This window comes from Actinia tenebrosa, unplaced genomic scaffold (assembly GCF_029948245.1).
Source record: "Actinia tenebrosa isolate PJP-AT-01 unplaced genomic scaffold, QUT_ActTen_1.0 PGA_scaffold1__47_contigs__length_23844297, whole genome shotgun sequence".
NCBI lineage: Eukaryota > Metazoa > Cnidaria > Anthozoa > Actiniaria > Actiniidae > Actinia > Actinia tenebrosa.
The window spans coordinates 15,808,490-15,826,137 of record NW_028292578.1 but is presented as its reverse complement, the minus strand read 5'-3'; the positions used below and the strand labels follow the sequence as shown (position 1 = coordinate 15,826,137).

Genomic DNA, 17,648 nt, shown 5'->3' with positions numbered 1-17,648 from the left:
GAATTGTATTTAACATGGCATTATCAAACTAGGTGTATAATGGATTGCTTAATCACTACTTCATCCCTATTTATCGAGTACTTAATTCTGTCTTGCCAGCTAACTAATGCATATTTAATTCGTACTTGAATATTTGACTTAATATGTATTTAAAGTACTATACTTTATATATACTTAATGTGCAACAAAAATTGTACTTGAATTGCCTTAATAGCTACTTAATATATATTTGTCACATCTACTTACTATACGATCTGGATTTCATGATTCCTATCACAATGCTATGCGCCATCTTCAAAAATTTATCAGAAGAGTGATTGTTCCTTAATTCACAATTAAGGATTCTTTAGATAGCGAATCATTCACTTCGGGATGGCTTCGTGAATCCATTGCATCAATTGAAGAAGATAACAATACTAAGTTAAAAAAGTCTCAATCAGATACGAACCAAATTGGCACAAATAAACGTGTCGTATTCCATGCTCCTGGCGTTTCTTTTTGTACGTTTTGTTTCTATTACTATTGTGAATATGAAGATTTATAGTAGACTTCATTGATGCGGTATAAATTTGTCTGCATTTAGTCCCTCCAGCTCAGTTATCTTGGCCTTGTCATAGGTATAGTATAAGCCGTTGGAAAACGGAAAACCGCGTATCGGATCGTAAGTGTTCAGTTCTTGGAATCCTCTTGTTTGTAGTGTACTTTTCATCATGTCATATAATTCTTCATGTTATGTATCATCTTGGCCTCTTCTCTAGTTCTGTCCGTCGTTTATTATCGTCAAAGCAAGCAAATTGAGTTTCTCCACGGGCTTTTCTTCTTGTTCTTGTGCTGCCCATTACCAGCCATAACGTATATTATTACTTCGGGGATGAAACGGTTTGTCTCTCATGTTCTGATTATGACAATAACATGGCCGGCTTTAGCTTACTGTTTTGCAGGCACGGTGTACTAATATATTTCCGTATATACTGACAATCTTCAATCTTCAATCTTCAATCTTCATTCTAGCAAAAGTAAATCTTTAAAGTAGTGCTTTGACTAGGTTGTGAGTTCTGCATATATTGGCGGACTATTCTAACGAGCTTTGGTAAGCACGCATTTAGATTTTGAAATTGAGGATTGGATTTCTTAGCCAATCATGATAAGCAGATTTATTGAATTATCGAAGCCATGCACTGTGCTCGTGATCAAAGTAAATAAAATGAAATCCGAGAAGCCACAACAATGCGCGCGAAAGTCCGCCAAGCACGTATCTTGTTTGGATTAGAAGCCGTCCCAATCTACGGCAAAATGCTGCCTTTTTTCTGTCTTTGCGTTATTCAAAGACATTTTAATGGACGTTGAAAAGTTTTATTCGTGGTACAGCGATCTTTTCTTATCGTAATCAAGCTGCTGAACTCCGAATGCGCGGGTTCTTAGCAGCATATTGTGCGAGAACTTTATAGGACTTGCTGACAATAGGTTTCGAGAATTATAAGAACTGCTGACTTCGATTTAAAACAAGTCCAAGTTTTATGAAGAAGAATTCAAAAGGTATATTTTTTTACATACGGGATGTAAACTAGGAGGTTTCGAAATCCAACGTAGCCACAGAATACAGTAGTTGAAAGCCGGCTTGCCTTGACAGAAGATATTACATTACGAGCAAGCTTTCTTCGACCAAGCAGTAGATTTTGGAAAATGTAAGGCAAATATCTAAGTCATTATTGCAGATATATAACTTGTGCTTCTATGCTACCTTATTTAGGATTAACGGCATATATTTACAAACATGTTGCGGTAAATGTTTCAGTTGTCGCATCAGTATGCAGTGATATTGTGCAGCTTGCTAGCATCGTTCGTAGACGTACTACAACATATCAAATTTAAACTATAATAATATGTCTTTATCGCAGCTTTCAAGCAACGATTTGTAGCGCTGTGTTATCCATGCTTTACACTGCAAAATTTTGCAATTGTGCTGCAGCGCGAGATTTTTGGCTGTAGCAACTGTACTTTAAAATACTAATTGAGTACAACTTTAATTTACATGGGGAGGGTGTATAAATACGGATTAACCTCATATACTTGATATGTATTTGATAATATAGTAGTTGTTAAGTGCGGCACAAATACCTATCAAATACCCTACTTAAGTACTACTTTAATTCGAATGGGGAGATAGGGTGTATAAATACGGATTAACCTCGTATACTTGATATGTATTTGATAATATAGTAGTTGTTAAATACGGAACAAATACTTATCAAATACTCTACTTAAGTACTACTTTAATTCAAATAGGGAGAGGGGATGTTCAGATATACATTAAGTACACTACTTTAAGTGTAATTATTGAAAAAGCAGTAGTTAAGTACAGATCAAGTAGCTTAAAAATACTCTACTTAACTTGAGGTTGAACAACTGAGTTCCTATTTTTGTGTATAAATACATTTTAATCCCTGTATAGATACATATCAAATAAAAGGTGGATTTAACAAAGTTGTTAAAATACAAGTTAGATACCTGTTCAGATACACATTAAGTCAAATAAATACACATTAAGTATTGTTCAAGTATACGTTAAGTAACAAAATTTTCCCAAGGGTAGAGTGCATTAGTCAGATAGACTCAAAAATGCGCTACCTAAAGAATATTTCGCAGGATTTACCAAATCACACTATGGTCTCTTGTCTAAAAACTAAATATAGTGATATAAAGTATTAAGATATATATAGTTCTAGTTAGATCCATAGTTGCCTTAACCACATCAAGACATTATGACTTTTAGATGAAACTGTAGATATATTCGATTAACGATGTATATATCCTGAAATCTAAGGGATAATTCCAAAATAATTCAAGTCAATCGAAAAAATATATTAAAAAGAAAACAATAAACTAAAGTATGATTATAAGTCTTTCTTCACCTATTTATTTTGAGTTATTATAGTCTTCATGCGTACGCCTTGATAGGTAAAATGAACGCTACTGGTGACGCGCCCAGTAAGGCAGGGCATGTTTCAGAGTAAGGAAAATCAAATTTCATTCCTAAAGCGAAATTAAAATGAATTCAACAATAGAATGAACAATTTTATTAATTCTACCCATCAACATGGCTGCCGTGAAAGGTACTATGTACACCTACTACAGGTACTACAGATACGACAGGTACTACTGATACTACACCTACTATAGCTACTACAGGTTCTACACGTACTACGGATACTACAGATACTACAGGTACTACACCTACTACAGGTACTACAGGTACTACACCTACTACGGATACTACAGATACTACAGGTACTACGGATACTACACCTACTACACCTACTACGGGTACTACAGGTACTACAGGTACTACGGATACTACACCTACTACAGGTACTACAGATACTACAGGTACTACGGATACTACATCTACTACACCTACTACAGGTACTACAGGTATTACTGGTACTACAGGTTCTACACCTACTACGGGTACTATAGATACTACAGGTACTACGGATACTACATCTACTACAGATACTACAGGTACTACACCTACTACGGGTACTACAGATACTACAGGTACTACACCTACTACAGGTACTACGGATACTACATCTACTACACCTACTACAGGTACTACAGGTACTACACCTACTACGGATACTACGGGTACTACAGGTACTACAGATACTACACCTACTACAGATACTACAGGTACTACAGATACTACACCTACTACAGGTACTACGGATACTACAGGCACTACGAATACTACAGATACTACAGGTACTACACCTACTACAGGTACTACAGGTACTACACCTACTACAGGTACTACGGATACTACAGGCACTACGGATACTACAGATACTACAGGTACTACACCTACTACAGGTACTACAGGTACTACACCTACTACAGGTACTACGGATACTACACCTACTACACCTACTACAGGTACTACAGGTACTACAGGTACTACAGTACTACAGGTACTACAGATACGACAGGTACTACTGATACTACACCTACTATAGCTACTACAGGTTCTACAGGTACTACACCTACTACAGGTACTACAGATACTATAGCTACTACACCTACTACGGATACTACAGGTACTACAGGTACTACGGATACTACACCTACTACAGGTATTACAGGTACTACAGGTACTACGGATACTACACCTACTACAGGTACTACAGATACTACAGGTACTACATCTACTACACCTACTACAGATACTACAGGTATTACTGGTACTACAGGTACTACACCTGCCACGGGTACTACGGGTATTACACCAACTACATGTGCTGCACCTACACGGATCACTAAAGGTGACACCGAACGATGCAACACTACCACAACACACAACCCCAAGATAGTGCCAATTCGAGTGGTCATACATGAAGTAAGGACCCAGTTCAGTGGGTTCAAGTGAAGTTCGACTATCAAATTACTAACACAGGAAACCCACAGCTAATCTCGTCACTTTTTAAAAAATATGCCAATCATTTGTTGGACTTTTTGGCATGGTTCTTCCTTCTTTATTAAAACATTAAAATATACATAAATAAGTTTAATTCAACCTCCGACTTTTAGTGAAGAAAGGCAAATGAGACTTCGTGTACGTACTATACTAGCGGCTTGGTTCGATGTTTGGGTTCCCTGTGCAGTTTGAACAAGAGAATCAACAACTTGTCTCTTGATCGATGTATTCAATCATTTGGTCTTGATCAATATTAATTTGTAGCAGCTTGAGAAGTTTTATCTCGTCCGAACAGCCAAAGATACAGTGTAAATGGCTAAAATAACAGAACTCGAACCATCAGACGGCGAAGAAACCAGTAAAAGATCAAAAGAAAGTAAAGTGAAGTTGATGTCTAGCAAACCTGTTCCAAGAGACCAGAAGCCTCCCTCTGGGACTTCTGGGTCGTTAAAGAACACCACTGGTACTTTGTACATGAACTACATCGCATTACCCATCGTTATTGTCATTATCAGCATTGCTGTGCTGTACTTTTCCAATCAAAAAGCTATAGACGAAGTCAAGACACCATCTTTAAGCAAGAAGGGTGTCGTTATGAGTGCCACAGAACTTGCTAAACATGATGGCTCTGATTCCAACATACCCGTCTATATTGCTATTCTTGGCAGAGTGTACGATGTAGAAAAGGGTCGGCGTCATTATGGTAAAGGTAGTGGCTATAACGTGTTTGCTGGGAGGGATTCAACACCATCGTTTGTTACTGGGATGTTTAACAGGGAGAAGGCAACAGATGATGTGTCAGGTTTGAGTCCAGAAGAGATGTTGGGTATAAAAGACTGGATGGACTTCTACAGGAAAGATTATACCTACATTGGTAAAGTCATTGGTAGATATTACGATGAGAATGGCAAACCAACGGACGCTCTGAAGCAGGCTAAAGCTTTGATTAAAGAAGGCAAACGACTGAAGGAGATACAGAAAGGAGAAGATAAGAAGTTCCCTCCTTGTAACTCAAAATGGAGTCAAACTGAAGGTGCTGAAGTCTGGTGCTCCAAAGAAAGGCAAGTAAATTGTCTTACGAAGAAGCTTAAAATAAATAAATAAACACATAAGGTTATTTTATATTATTAGATACCCATAGTTATTTAAGCCCTCTTTTTTATTAAATCGTTATTCTTTATCATTCATTTTTTTAGGCAACATAGATGTCCCCCAAATGATAAATGACTAATAAATGTCTTACAATCTTGTGTGATGTTGCATAGATTCATATTCCCATAGCAACAGTTTATCAACTATGTGGGAAACTAAAAAAATCACTCAATCTCCTTACCCTCTTGAGATTTGCATGTCCTTTTGAGTAATAATACTTAATGGAGATTTGTGAAAATTTTCATTTTTCTTTTTTCAGCGGAGGCATTAGTAGAAATTGGGTAGGTGTCCCGAGACAATACTTCAAGCCTGGTTCTAAGGATCCAAAGTGTGTCTGTGTGCGAACATCTGGAGTATCCAGTGACACTAGAGAAGGAGATGAGGGTGATTTGAACCATCCTAATCTAAAGCTATACCCTGGCTGTAACAAGATGGATGTTATGTGCAGGATTAGTTAACAGTTACAATTTCTAGATCATTTTCTATTGCAGTTGCCTTTTTTTCCTGGCAACATTCACACTCTAACTAGCTTTCTGATTTGAACAAAGAGTCCATAGATTTAGGTTTACAGGTATTTGTTTATTTACCTAGATTATACATTTTTACCTTGTTATTTAAATTAGTACTCATTACTGCACATACATATGTATTCAATGTATTTGGATGCTTCAACACAAATTTTTGTCTGTTAAACATATAGTTATATGTTTAACATAAATGGATGGAGATCTGACAGGTCAAGAAGTCAAGCAAAAGAAGTGAATCACAATTTTGGCCTGACATTGTCCATTGCCCAGCCATTACTTTTAGCCCTGATCTCGTGAACATATTGGGACTTCAAATATCATGTATGGCCACAGAAGGTATTTTACTTTTCTCGTGAGATTGGCAAAGTGGTTCAAAATCTCCTTGGTATGTATATGTCAATGAGGGTATCCATGCCCTACACATAGGAGGGGGTTGGGGGGGGGGGGGGCTGCAATAGCCGATATTAGTGTTACACTCAATTGCCTTCAAGCAATCATTGCATTAAGGTCAGTTTTTATACATTTCATTTGTATAATTTGACCCAAATGCCTTGACTCGAAACAATATTTGAAGGCAATAGTATGTACATGTATCTCTAACATCTGCCATTCCATGGTGGGGCCCAAAAACCTCTCTATTTTGGGTGTAATGTTTTCCTATTTCAGACCATGTGTCATTCCCTTGAGAATAAGATTTTTGTTTGAATTGTATCCATATTCATCATCTTCTCATGCCCAACCGATAAACAAAGAAAGGATTCTCAAGGGAATGACGTGATCTGAAATGGGAAAACATTACACCCAAAGTAAAAAGGAATATAATTATATTCCATTCAAAAATGGGAATGTCTGATAAATAATGAAAGGCCTTTTTTCAATGAAAGAATTTTTATTGTTCATGTAAAATCAACCTAAAAATTAAAGTTAAGAAGGGAAAAAACAATAAAATTTCATACAAATTTTATGTTGGTAAAATTGTCCTTATGGAGGGTTTTCTGAGGTTCTATGCATTAAGAAGACTCTGAAATCAAATGCCCATAGTAGGCTGTTACAGTTTTGCACTTCTTATTCACAACATTTTGTTCAATTTCTACCTTCCCCCCAGGACCAGCTAAGGATGCCATCTGCTCAGCATCAGTATTTTTGGGCAAAAAATAAGAGACATTTTCAGTGATTTCCTTAGCTTTTTCAAACAGTTTAAATCCATCCAATGAAATCATGGTTTGTATGTCAAAAACTTCAGATTTCGTATAACCTGGGCCTCCCCATGGTGGGCTGAGAAAGACGACATCTGCTTGTAAACTACCTGCAAGTTGCATGAAGTCTCCAACGATAAACTCAATTCTGTCTTGCACTCCATATATCTTTGCATTATGCTGAGCACATGCAATCTTCACAGGATCTATGTCTATTGCAATTACTCTTTCACAGGTAAAAGCGAACTGGATAGCATTTCCCCCAACACCACAGAAGGCATCAATAATCAGGTCACACCTGCAGCGCTCTGCAATGTGTTCAGCTATGCGCTCTGGTGTTACTGAATACCAGCCTTCTTTGTCCATTTTTATGCCTTTGTCAAACTGAGAGAACAGACGATAGCGCTGGAACCAGTATTTTGCAACTGCAGGGTCTTGTCTTTGTGATTCCATATCTAAATCTGCCAGTGAGAAAGCACTTGATCCAGATATTTCATTTGATCTGTTTTCAAGAACATGTTTCCCTGAAGACTTGTCTTTCAGTTTCGTTTTATGGTCCCCATTCTCCTCGCCCATTGTTTCAACTGAAGTCATATCCTTCCCACCTAAATTCTTCTCAAGATTTTCAGTAGCTTTAACATCACTACCATCATCTTCAGAATCACTAGCACTGGACGGCAACTCACTAGAAGAACTTGAAGTGCTCGTCTCTTTTCTATTAAGAAAATCTTTCACTTGCTGCAAGAGCTTTTCTTCTTGAATCCCTGCCTTTGGTTTTTGATTAATATAAAGCTTCTTGCTCTTAGCTTGCAGTTTCTTTGTCTGGTACTTAACTTTACCATACCTGAACTTCGGTAGAGCTTTGAAATTCGCAGCTCTGGGATCAGAGACTTTGAATCCCATTAATCTGTATGCTTTTTTGAGGCATTCGGCACGCTGTTCTTCAAAGTCCAACTCATGGCCCCTCTTTAAATTCTTGGGTCTTTCTTCTGGTTCATCAGAATCATCATCATCTGATCCATTCACACTCTGAACGCTACTTTCTGTATGGGATCTATTTACTGTTGTACAAGTTGCTGCACTATTACATCCAGTACCACTGTTAGTTTGGTTACCCCTTTGCTTCTTGGATCTTTTATTTCCAGAACCACAGCTTACTGCATCATTCTGCTCTTCAAAACTTACATCTTTCATTAATAAGTTATCGCTGTCCTTTGCTATTTTCTTTGAATCATCATTAGGAACATCAAAAACATAACCCTGACTTTTCCAATGCTTGTATTGTTCGTGATAATATGAGTAAACATCATTGTAATGCTGTGCCCACTTCGATTGTAAATCATCTGATTTTCCATCAGAAGCTTTAAAGTTATCATCATTTGTATTGATATGTAATTTTGATTCATCACAGTTCATTTCTTTAGTCATTGATTCTCCTTTATCAGAATCTGTTAAGCAAACACTACCATTCTTGGCATTTTCAGGTATCTCTCTAAATCCCATTTCAGCATCATCTTTCAAATTTTCATTTTTATTTTCATTAACATCTTTCTTCTTATTATCATCTGCAGAAGAATCGTCTACCTCTCTGGTTGCAACATACAACGGTGCTTGATGACTTTCATCCTGATTCGCAACCCAACTTTCCCAGACCAACGAGTATCCATAATATCTCCAATATTCTTCCCATCCTCCTACAGATTCTACATATTGTTCATCCTCAAATTCTTCTAGGTTTATTAGTTGCATGCCTTTCATTTCTTTTGTCTCTATGAGGTCTAAGTCAGAAACATGAAGATCCTCAACATCACCATCTGAATTATGACCATGATTATCTGCCGCCAGAGTTTCCAATTTGGTGTCCTGATGTCCTGAAACTGGTAATATTTCTACAGTGTAATCTGAATGAGATACTAAATCTTTGTCAGACTTCATTTCTGTATGGTGCATATTATCTTCATCTGTAGCAGAAGAGAGTTTTTCTTCAGATTGTATAGCTTCATTTTTGTCCAAAGTACATAGATTTTCAGCAGCCTTTGTAACTGTATTGAAAGTTTTTTCATCTGTTGCATAAGAGTCACATTCTTTCACTTTAGCCACAGCGTTTGAAGAAATCTCTTCCTCTACGGTTGCAAATGATTTTGAAATGTCTCCAGGCTTCGATGTATCTTTATTTTGAGATAAAGTAATCCCCTTCTTCAAAACCACACTGAATGAATCTTTTTCTTCAGACTTAGCTTTGTCATTGTCTTCACCACCTAAACTCTGCCAGGTTCCTGGCATAGGAGCCTCGTGCACCTTTCCATTGAATAATTCTCCCTTTTCATATAAAGGATGTGAAGAGATCTTCGGTTGACTCCTTTGGCCACGTCTCTTCCCTCTTCTCTTCTTGCAATTCCCTTTTCTCTGGATTGAACTTGAACTAGGAATATCCTAGAAGAAAAAAACAAATTCTACTGTCAAAAATGTTAATTAATCCTTTCACTACTAGAGGCTAAAAGGGTCCAACACAGGCTCTTCCTGGAACATAATTAGGGTGTTTTTTATTTCTCAATATCAAAATGAAAAACATATGCTCACTAGATATTGAGACCTCATAACATACATCAAAGCAGTTGATAGAATCTGATTGTTTAATGATCCCAAAAAAACAATAGTTCACATGTTTCAACACAGAAATGTTCTAGGGGAAGGGTAAATAAAAAGCAAAAAAGTTTTTCAGCTGGCTGCTCTTGGCTGCTCTAGGAAAAATTTAGCATTTCTGGTCGACCGCTTTTGGCCGCTCTAGTAGTGAAAGGGTTAAGAGTTAAAATGTAAAACTTTAATTCATCAATCCAACTTAGTTATTAGACAACATATATTTTCATATACAACCAACCTCATCTTCATCAGAGTCTAAGGCTCTCGGTGAGTTAAGAAAGCAAGTGGGTAACCCCATTCTATACATCATCTTCAGCTCTTCTGCTGCCAGCTCATCTGGTTCTTCCATATGATGGATATATGGAGCTTTAGCAAGAGCCTTTGCTTTCCGATGATCCAGAGATGTCATCATCACATTGTCATCATCATCTTCTTCTGAGCTGATGTCTGAATTTACGACCCCTTGATGGGAGTTTGTGTTTCCCTCCTTTAATGATGAAGAGGAATTTTAATTAGATTTGGAATCACACTTATACCCAGGGGTGGTGGAACAGGGGTGGGGGCTTGGGGGACACATGGAATATTGGTTCACATGAACTATAAATGCATAAACTCAATTTTTATTACTGTTATTAAGTTATTGTTGTGATTTTTTCCCCCCAAGGATTTTCAGCAGAGTCTTCACAATGTTTAAATAACAGCCAATCAGAAAGCAGGTAGATTTGTTAAACTGATTAACCCCCAATTTTCTAGGCAAAGAAAAAAACTAAACTCACTTTCAAAGGAAATATCTCTGATTAGAAGGATGAATAGCTCCCTTAAATTTTGTGTATTTAGGGGGGAGTTGGGGGGGTTGTATACTGTAGTTGACATTAACAAAAAGTTGGTAAGGGGAGCTCTCCATCTCCATACTATGTGCCAAAGCAATACCAATACCAACCTGATTTTGTTCTTGTTCTGTCTTTACTTCTTTTCCATCATATTCCACGCTGTCACAAGGTCCATTTTCGTCCGGTTTATAATTCACGAGATCTTTGTCACTGAAATTAAAACAAGGTTCACGAAAGTCACAAAATGAAACCAAACATTTCATTTTAAGTCGATGGATATCCATGTAGAGAAATCTGATTGCTAAATGACAGTATTTAGAGCTACACGTGTTGTTCAATATACCTGAGGAAAACTCGAGTGCAGAAGCATTGGACAGCCTGATATTTGAGCATACCATCAAAAAACATAGTAAGCGTAGCAATAGGAGTCCAGTAGTCCTTCATTGCTCAATAAAATAGAGACATTTTACAGATAATAATCAATCATTCTTCTTGTAGCTGTTGTTTGTCGTTGAACGTGTGGGAAACGTTCGAGGGGACTAACACAGGAAGCCCAACACATGAGATTGTCTACTAAGACCGGGGCACGTGACCTGCCAATATTTGCTTTGAATGTCATACCCAGAGCCCACGTTCTCTTGGTCAGCACATGTTCCACTTCGATACCCTTCCATTCGATATGTATTAGGATGTATAAGTCTATTAATATTATATTAGCCAATTTGTTTTTTCTTGGAAACTGTAGCCTGCGTAGCGACCCAAGTGGGGAGGGGAGGGGGAAGGGGAGGGGAAGGGTGGGGGGCCTGTGGCGGAAGGAAGGAAGGCCCCCCACCCCTTCCCCCTCCCCTCCCCACTTGGGCCGCTACGCAGGGTAGGAAACTGTACTGTGGTTCGTAAAGTGGTAAATACTGACGACAGATTTATGATGCAAGATCCAAGCCAATTACACAGTTTTATTATTTTTGGAGGAACTTTATATGGAACTCTTGTCCTGTTAATGTTCTTCCCTTAACTACTAGTTTTTTTTTTCTTTTTTCTTTTTCATAAGTACCAGTCGTAAAGCTAATAGAGTGCTCGCACTAAACCCGTGAAACTAATACTAATTTTTAGCACTAAATAGTAATAACCAAGCAACTAGAAAACGAAGTATTCTGTATGAAATAGTCGTGCTAATCAGTCTACTTATTGTGCACGGGTTTGGTGCGTGCACTCTAAATAAAATAAAATAAAATAAAATAAAATGAATAGAATAAAATTCATCCAATCAATCCGCACTTTTAATGAGCGATCTCAGTGTATACTCAAGTCATTTGACATCATGTTTTACTTTTTAGATTTTTAGAGACTTAACAAGCCACTGAGTCAGGTATTTTTACAGACATTACGAGCCAGTCTACAGCTGTTTCTCGTAACACGAAGATAGTTCTCTTCTTAGAAACTCAGGTAACTGAAGTGATAAATACGACTGCACGGCCAGATTTGAATTTCCCAACTCGATCCAACCTAATTACATCCAATCAATCAGCATTCATAATCAGAGACAAGAGAATATGAACTAGTTATTTTTTGCCATTCTTATGGAATTGGTTAAAAAAAGTTCATATTATTACATTTACTGAGCCTGAACTGAACTGAATAACTAAAATCGTTCACTGAAACTGGCGAAGTTCTGCCGTCCCAAACTACATTCAGCTATAAGTTGATATCCATCTAATTTAATCTTTTATATTCAATGATAAATGAGTTACTATAGAATCTGCAAAAACGACAATATAATGATCAAAGGAATTAATTAACAGCTGCTTCGGCACCAAACTCAGTACAGAAAAAGGTGATAGTCCTAAGCTTGGCTTCATAGTCGAAAGCCGTCTTCATAACGCAATCTATGCTTGATTCAAAAATGAAGCGATCCCAGAACTGATTTCAGGCCAATCTTATCGTGCCGTGCAAATAAGATTTCGATTATCGATCGATGATGTTACCACCATGAAACAAAACCTAATGAACCTAATTTAGTCGGCATTCACACTGTATACTTAATGCCCTTGATTATCACTTCATCAGCTAACGACCTTTTTAAGGGCGTACACATGCAAGGCACTGACCGAAAGTTTCAGAATTTTTATTAAGAGGAAATCTGAAAACTTAAGTGTTACTTACTCCTGTTTCTAGACGTGAACGAACGATTATAATATTGCTGACAATCCATCTGATGTTCCCATCTTATGATAACGAGAAAATGAATAATAACTTCATCTTATCTCAGGTAGTCGAGCCTAATTCATAGTCATTGTCATACCATTCTGTTTCTATGCCCGAACATGCATAAAAGCTTATCAGCTTGACGTTTATTCATAGCCGGCTACATGAACCTTATTGTTGTACTGATGAGGGATATTGAAAAAGTCCTACTGCTGGTTTTCTGCCGCCAGTTCATGTCTGCCGTCTCACTAGAATTGCGTGCTCGGCGCTGAATTTTCTCCAATTTGCGTCTTTTCGACTCTAATGCCCCGTCATTTAACTCAATTCAGTTTTGTTATGCCAATTAATCTTTTTAGAAACTACAGTACCTTCATCAGTACGTCTTTTTACTGTAGCACTTGGAGTTTTCTCAAGTTTTTTTTCTATAAAACGACTCATGCATTGGTCCCACCTCACTCGCTTCTGCCACCAAATAAGACTGAAGTACGCTTGAGCTTTGTGAAGAAAAGATACGATGATGAAAGAATCTGCTGTACTGCTGGTATGTTTCTTCGTTACCATGACTGCAGCAAATCCCGTTGAGAAGAGGATACCAAGTAAGCTGGTCAAATGTTGTTTCATTTAGCCTCAAAATTAGCAGATGCATTTCTTTTCTTCTTTCCTTCCATCATTCACTCTTTCGTTCTTTCCCTTCCTTCTTCTTTCCTTCTCTCTCTCTCTCTCTCTCTCTCTCTCTCTCTTTACTTTTATTTCCGATGGCTTTCCTTTCTGGTCAACTTAACGTTACACTGCCACATGTCTACGGGAGTGCGTTTTTGCTTGTATAACTTCTGTTCTTCCCTCATCCTCTTTTTTCTCTCTTCTTTCTTTCTTTCTTTCTTTCTTTCCTTCCTTCCTTCCTTCCTTCCTTCCTTTCTTGCATTTTTGCAAAACGCCCTCAGTAGAGGAATTAGTGAAGGAAAGTAAAGGCTACCAAATATAATAGATGTAATGACAGTTACTCAGTTCAAAAAAAACCTCTTATCTTATTCCCTTTCGTAGAATGTCAGGTTGGTTACAGGGAATACGGTCAGTGCAAATTTTGGGCTAAAAACTGTCAATCCAGTTATAATAATATTCGCCAATGGATGACACGCAACTGCAAAGAGACTTGCAATGTCTGTAAAGGTATGTTCTTCGATCGTATTGAAACCTTGAAAAACCTGATCTATAATTCAGCACATAGCGATCTCACAAATCGAATGGGCATTTAGATTGTTAAGGTTTGGGTAGGAATGAAAACCGCGAAAATATACTCTCGTTAATCAAGGCAGACCAAGGGCGGATCCAGGGCTTTTTTGAAGGGGGGTCTCAAGGGTAAATTTTGTGGGCAAAGGAATCCCAGTCGCATTTTTACCACAAGAAGCCCATTTGACCTCAGGAATGACAGGGGGATCGCGACCCCCCCGACCCTCCCCCTGGATCCGCCCTTGCAGACAACGAACCAACTCTACACGTGTAACACGAAACACCAGTGCACATCGGCTATGCCACCGGCATTGTGGTTTTGATAAACTGTGTCCGTCTCCCATTCACCATTTTCCATACATCGGTACACTGGTCAAATACAAAGCATTCAGTCGAGGTTGTAAGGTTTAAATTTGAATCAATCCTTTGAAAGTACCTTGGCGCCTTGCTTGAGCGCTTTGTGTTTGACCAGTCAACCAATGTATGGAAAATGGTGAATACGGTGAAACTGGAGTTTGGAGTTCATGAGTTTAACTGAGTTTCTGGAGTTTAAAAGTTTATACGTATAGCATTTAGTTTTCAAAGGATTTAAGCCCCGTTTACACTAGCGATTTTTGCTGCGATTTTTTTGCGATTTTGTCCATAATAAATAATGGTAAAGAATTTACTTGTAAAGTTTTTTTCAGGATACCAAGATTTTCCTAGACGAATGTCTCTTTTGAAGGATGAGACAAAAGATTTCATATTTCCGAAAAATTGCCACAAATATCGCAGCAAAAATCGCCAGTGTAAACGAGGCTTTAGACTATTGAGCAACTTGCAATTGATATTCACACAATTTTTATCTTATTCTAATCCACATATAGCTGCACCAACTCCCTACTTGACGCCTCAAATCTTGTCAGGTAAGTGCAGAAACTGTACAGAAGAGTTTTAGTTTTCATGTTAATTAAGAAGAGTCAAGAAAGCATAAAAATCGCGGTTCTAGTTGGCGATCTTTTTCACCGACATATTCTTAGCAACTTTACTCAGTCATTAGGCGTTTCAACTATTCAATCATTCACTCATTTACTCGTTTGTTCATTCGCTTAATCAAAAGAAATAATGCCAACTTTTTTTCCTTTCACAATTATATCAGTTAACATAGCCCAATGTCTGGGTGCCCACAATGCCAAGCGTGCTCTACATGGTGTCCCAAACCTCCAGTGGGACTCTTCCTTGGCTTCTGGAGCAGGAGACTGGGCCCTCTATCTTGCAAAAAAAACTAGAGTAGTATTGGAGCACAGTACTGGCTCATATGGTGAAAATATTTATTATAAAGGCGAATGGCCTGCTGGAAAGGTATCAAACTGCGAGGCAGCTGTTGGTTCCTGGTAAGTGAGATCGTTTTGTATCCCATATCAATCTCCGTCGTACCCAGAGCTACTCGTTTTTGTCCCTCTCCAAAGAGGAGCCGGAAGCACTGGGTGCAAGATCGATCCAATATGACGTCTAACGAAATTTAGCTCTAAGGAAGATTTGTTGAAGAAAGCATTACGTCATTTGCCAAGTTTTACGCCATTTTGAGGGTTGTCACGCTTTGTCAAAATACAAAGTTTGCGCATAGTAAGTAAACTATGGTTACAATGACGCGACTACTGACCATGGTTTGCCCCAGGGCTGAAATACGAGTGCATGCTTCAAGTTCAAGGAAAACCTGTCCAAGAAAAGAAACATGGTGAATTATGGAAAATTTCAGCTTCCTCCGCAGGTTACCCCATTTATTTTACGTTGGGATCCCTGGCAGAGAAGAACTAGGAACGTGTAATTCTAACTGAAGCATCTTTTGCCAGGTATGCCGAAATAAAAGACTATGACTACAACAGACCAGGGTTCAGCTCAAACACAGCACATTTCACACAGGTAATTATTTGGGGGAAATGAAAGTGTCTAAATTTGCTATGAAAAGAATTTGCGAAACAAACACACGATTTTGTCACAATGACTTTGAGACCAGTAGCGTAGCGAGGGGGGGGGGGCCGGGGGGGCACGCGCCCCCCCAAAATCTTTGAAAAAAAATTTTTGAAAAAGAATAACAAAAAAAAACAACATATTAAACCGAAACGAAAGAGGAAAATAAATTATTACAACCTACAAAAGTGCGAATTTATACGAAGTTATCCGGACGGGCTACCTGTGCACTGCGAACCCGGTCAGAGCCTGGAATCTGCACGTGGGAATTTGAAATTTTTTCTTATTTTGGATCAGTGCCCCCCAGCTCCTAGGTCCTCGCTACGCCCCTGTTTGAGACTAACTACCTGGCGTGATATACAGCTTCCACCTACAATGAAGATTTCGTGACTCACTTGGATGAGCCATAATCTCGCATGAGGTGTGTGTTTGCAAGGGCGGATCCAGCCAAAATTTTAGGGGGGGGGGGGGGGGGCTAATTGAGTTTCTTCCGTCAACACAACGGAAAACAATATGAAAAAGAATCGTTATTTTTTTCTGCTGAAGGTGGGCTTCAGCCCCCCTTTGCACCCCTGGATCCGCCCTTGGTTTGGTTAAACCGATAACCGTAATGATTTGTTTTTATGATCTAGAAGCACATTTCACCTCGTCAAACATCTGGGTTAAACTGACATGATCAACCCATGACTGCGAATTTTGTCAAAGTTAAACTCATACGGTGTGGTCACAAAAACCTCCAAGGAGCTACCTTACATTACAATTTATTTCCTTCAGGTCGTGTGGAAGTCAACTACCAAAGTAGGTGTTGGTATCGCTGCAGTCACCAGGAATGGTTTCACGTACACCTTCGTGGTGGCTCGTTACTCGCCGCCTGGAAATATGAACATGCCAGGATATTTTGCTGCAAATGTTCCAAGACTAGTCTAGATAGCTAAATGACTAGTTAAGGAAACTTCAAAAATAAAAATTGGTATTGGGTTATAAATGATTCTCATTTTGTTGCCTTTGTTCCGATTATCAAACTAGTTATTAGAAGGGTTTAGTTAAAATTCCCTGTATTCCCAACCTCATTGTTATTTGTTTTAATATCGCAAGTTTTTTTAGCTGCCACTGACGTGGTACATTCCGAAGTGATATACTACTCAAAGTAAAGTTAAGCCAGACTAACCCTGAGCAACAGAGGACTCGAAAGGAATTATAAATCACGCACGTGTACATCCGTTTCCTGGCTGATAGACAGACATGGTTAACCCCCCGGAAAAGAATCATGACTTTTACCTGGACGTTTTCCAAAACGGAACAACATATAGAATTTTTTTATGTTGAGTATCAAATACTATGAAAAAACAAAGGGCTTTTGAAGAAAAAGTAACATGATGAATCTTTATAAACTTCTTTCATAACCCAAAAGACATTTTTCCAAACGAGTGACGACAGTTACTTTTAAAAG

General features: G+C 38.2%; 3 protein-coding genes across 3 annotated transcripts; 2 read left to right on the top strand and 1 right to left on the bottom strand.

Moving 5' to 3' along the window:
• Positions 1-4,562: 4,562 nt before the first annotated feature.
• On the top strand, positions 4,563-6,597 carry LOC116300332 (neuferricin-like). Its single transcript, XM_031709185.2, has 2 exons — positions 4,563-5,535; positions 5,886-6,597. The coding sequence occupies exons 1-2, from the start codon at positions 4,787-4,789 to the stop codon at positions 6,082-6,084; spliced, it is 948 nt and encodes a 315-aa protein (XP_031565045.2). The 5' UTR covers positions 4,563-4,786; the 3' UTR covers positions 6,085-6,597.
• A 116-nt stretch (positions 6,598-6,713) lies between these two features.
• On the bottom strand, positions 6,714-11,341 carry LOC116300323 (uncharacterized). Its single transcript, XM_031709173.2, has 4 exons — positions 11,163-11,341; positions 10,930-11,029; positions 10,228-10,476; positions 6,714-9,782 (listed from the first exon to the last, which is right to left on the bottom strand). Exons 1-4 carry the CDS (start codon positions 11,261-11,263, stop codon positions 7,164-7,166), a joined length of 3,069 nt encoding a protein of 1,022 aa, XP_031565033.2. The 5' UTR covers positions 11,264-11,341; the 3' UTR covers positions 6,714-7,163.
• A 2,150-nt stretch (positions 11,342-13,491) lies between these two features.
• LOC116300314 (Golgi-associated plant pathogenesis-related protein 1) lies at positions 13,492-17,183 on the top strand. Its single transcript, XM_031709162.2, has 6 exons — positions 13,492-13,617; positions 14,063-14,188; positions 15,115-15,153; positions 15,387-15,621; positions 16,081-16,150; positions 16,973-17,183. The coding sequence occupies exons 1-6, from the start codon at positions 13,536-13,538 to the stop codon at positions 17,123-17,125; spliced, it is 705 nt and encodes a 234-aa protein (XP_031565022.2). The 5' UTR covers positions 13,492-13,535; the 3' UTR covers positions 17,126-17,183.
• The last annotated feature ends 465 nt before the right edge of the window (positions 17,184-17,648 follow it).

Bases quoted from the DNA above. Each gene is read 5' to 3' on its own strand.
- LOC116300332 (XM_031709185.2), top strand. From the start codon at position 4,787: ATGGCTAAAATAACAGAACTCGAACCATCAGACGGCGAAGAAACCAGT. The intron at 5,536-5,885 runs GCAAGTAAATTG...TTCTTTTTTCAG, and splicing joins GTCTGGTGCTCCAAAGAAAG to CGGAGGCATTAGTAGAAATT.
- LOC116300323 (XM_031709173.2), bottom strand. From the start codon at position 11,263: ATGAAGGACTACTGGACTCCTATTGCTACGCTTACTATGTTTTTTGAT. The intron at 11,030-11,162 runs GTATATTGAACA...TTTTAATTTCAG, and splicing joins TGCACTCGAGTTTTCCTCAG to TGACAAAGATCTCGTGAATT. The intron at 10,477-10,929 runs GTTGGTATTGGT...TCATCATTAAAG, and splicing joins CAGAACAAGAACAAAATCAG to GAGGGAAACACAAACTCCCA.
- LOC116300314 (XM_031709162.2), top strand. From the start codon at position 13,536: ATGATGAAAGAATCTGCTGTACTGCTGGTATGTTTCTTCGTTACCATG. The intron at 13,618-14,062 runs GTAAGCTGGTCA...TCCCTTTCGTAG, and splicing joins CGTTGAGAAGAGGATACCAA to AATGTCAGGTTGGTTACAGG. The intron at 15,622-16,080 runs GTAAGTGAGATC...ATCTTTTGCCAG, and splicing joins GAGGCAGCTGTTGGTTCCTG to GTATGCCGAAATAAAAGACT.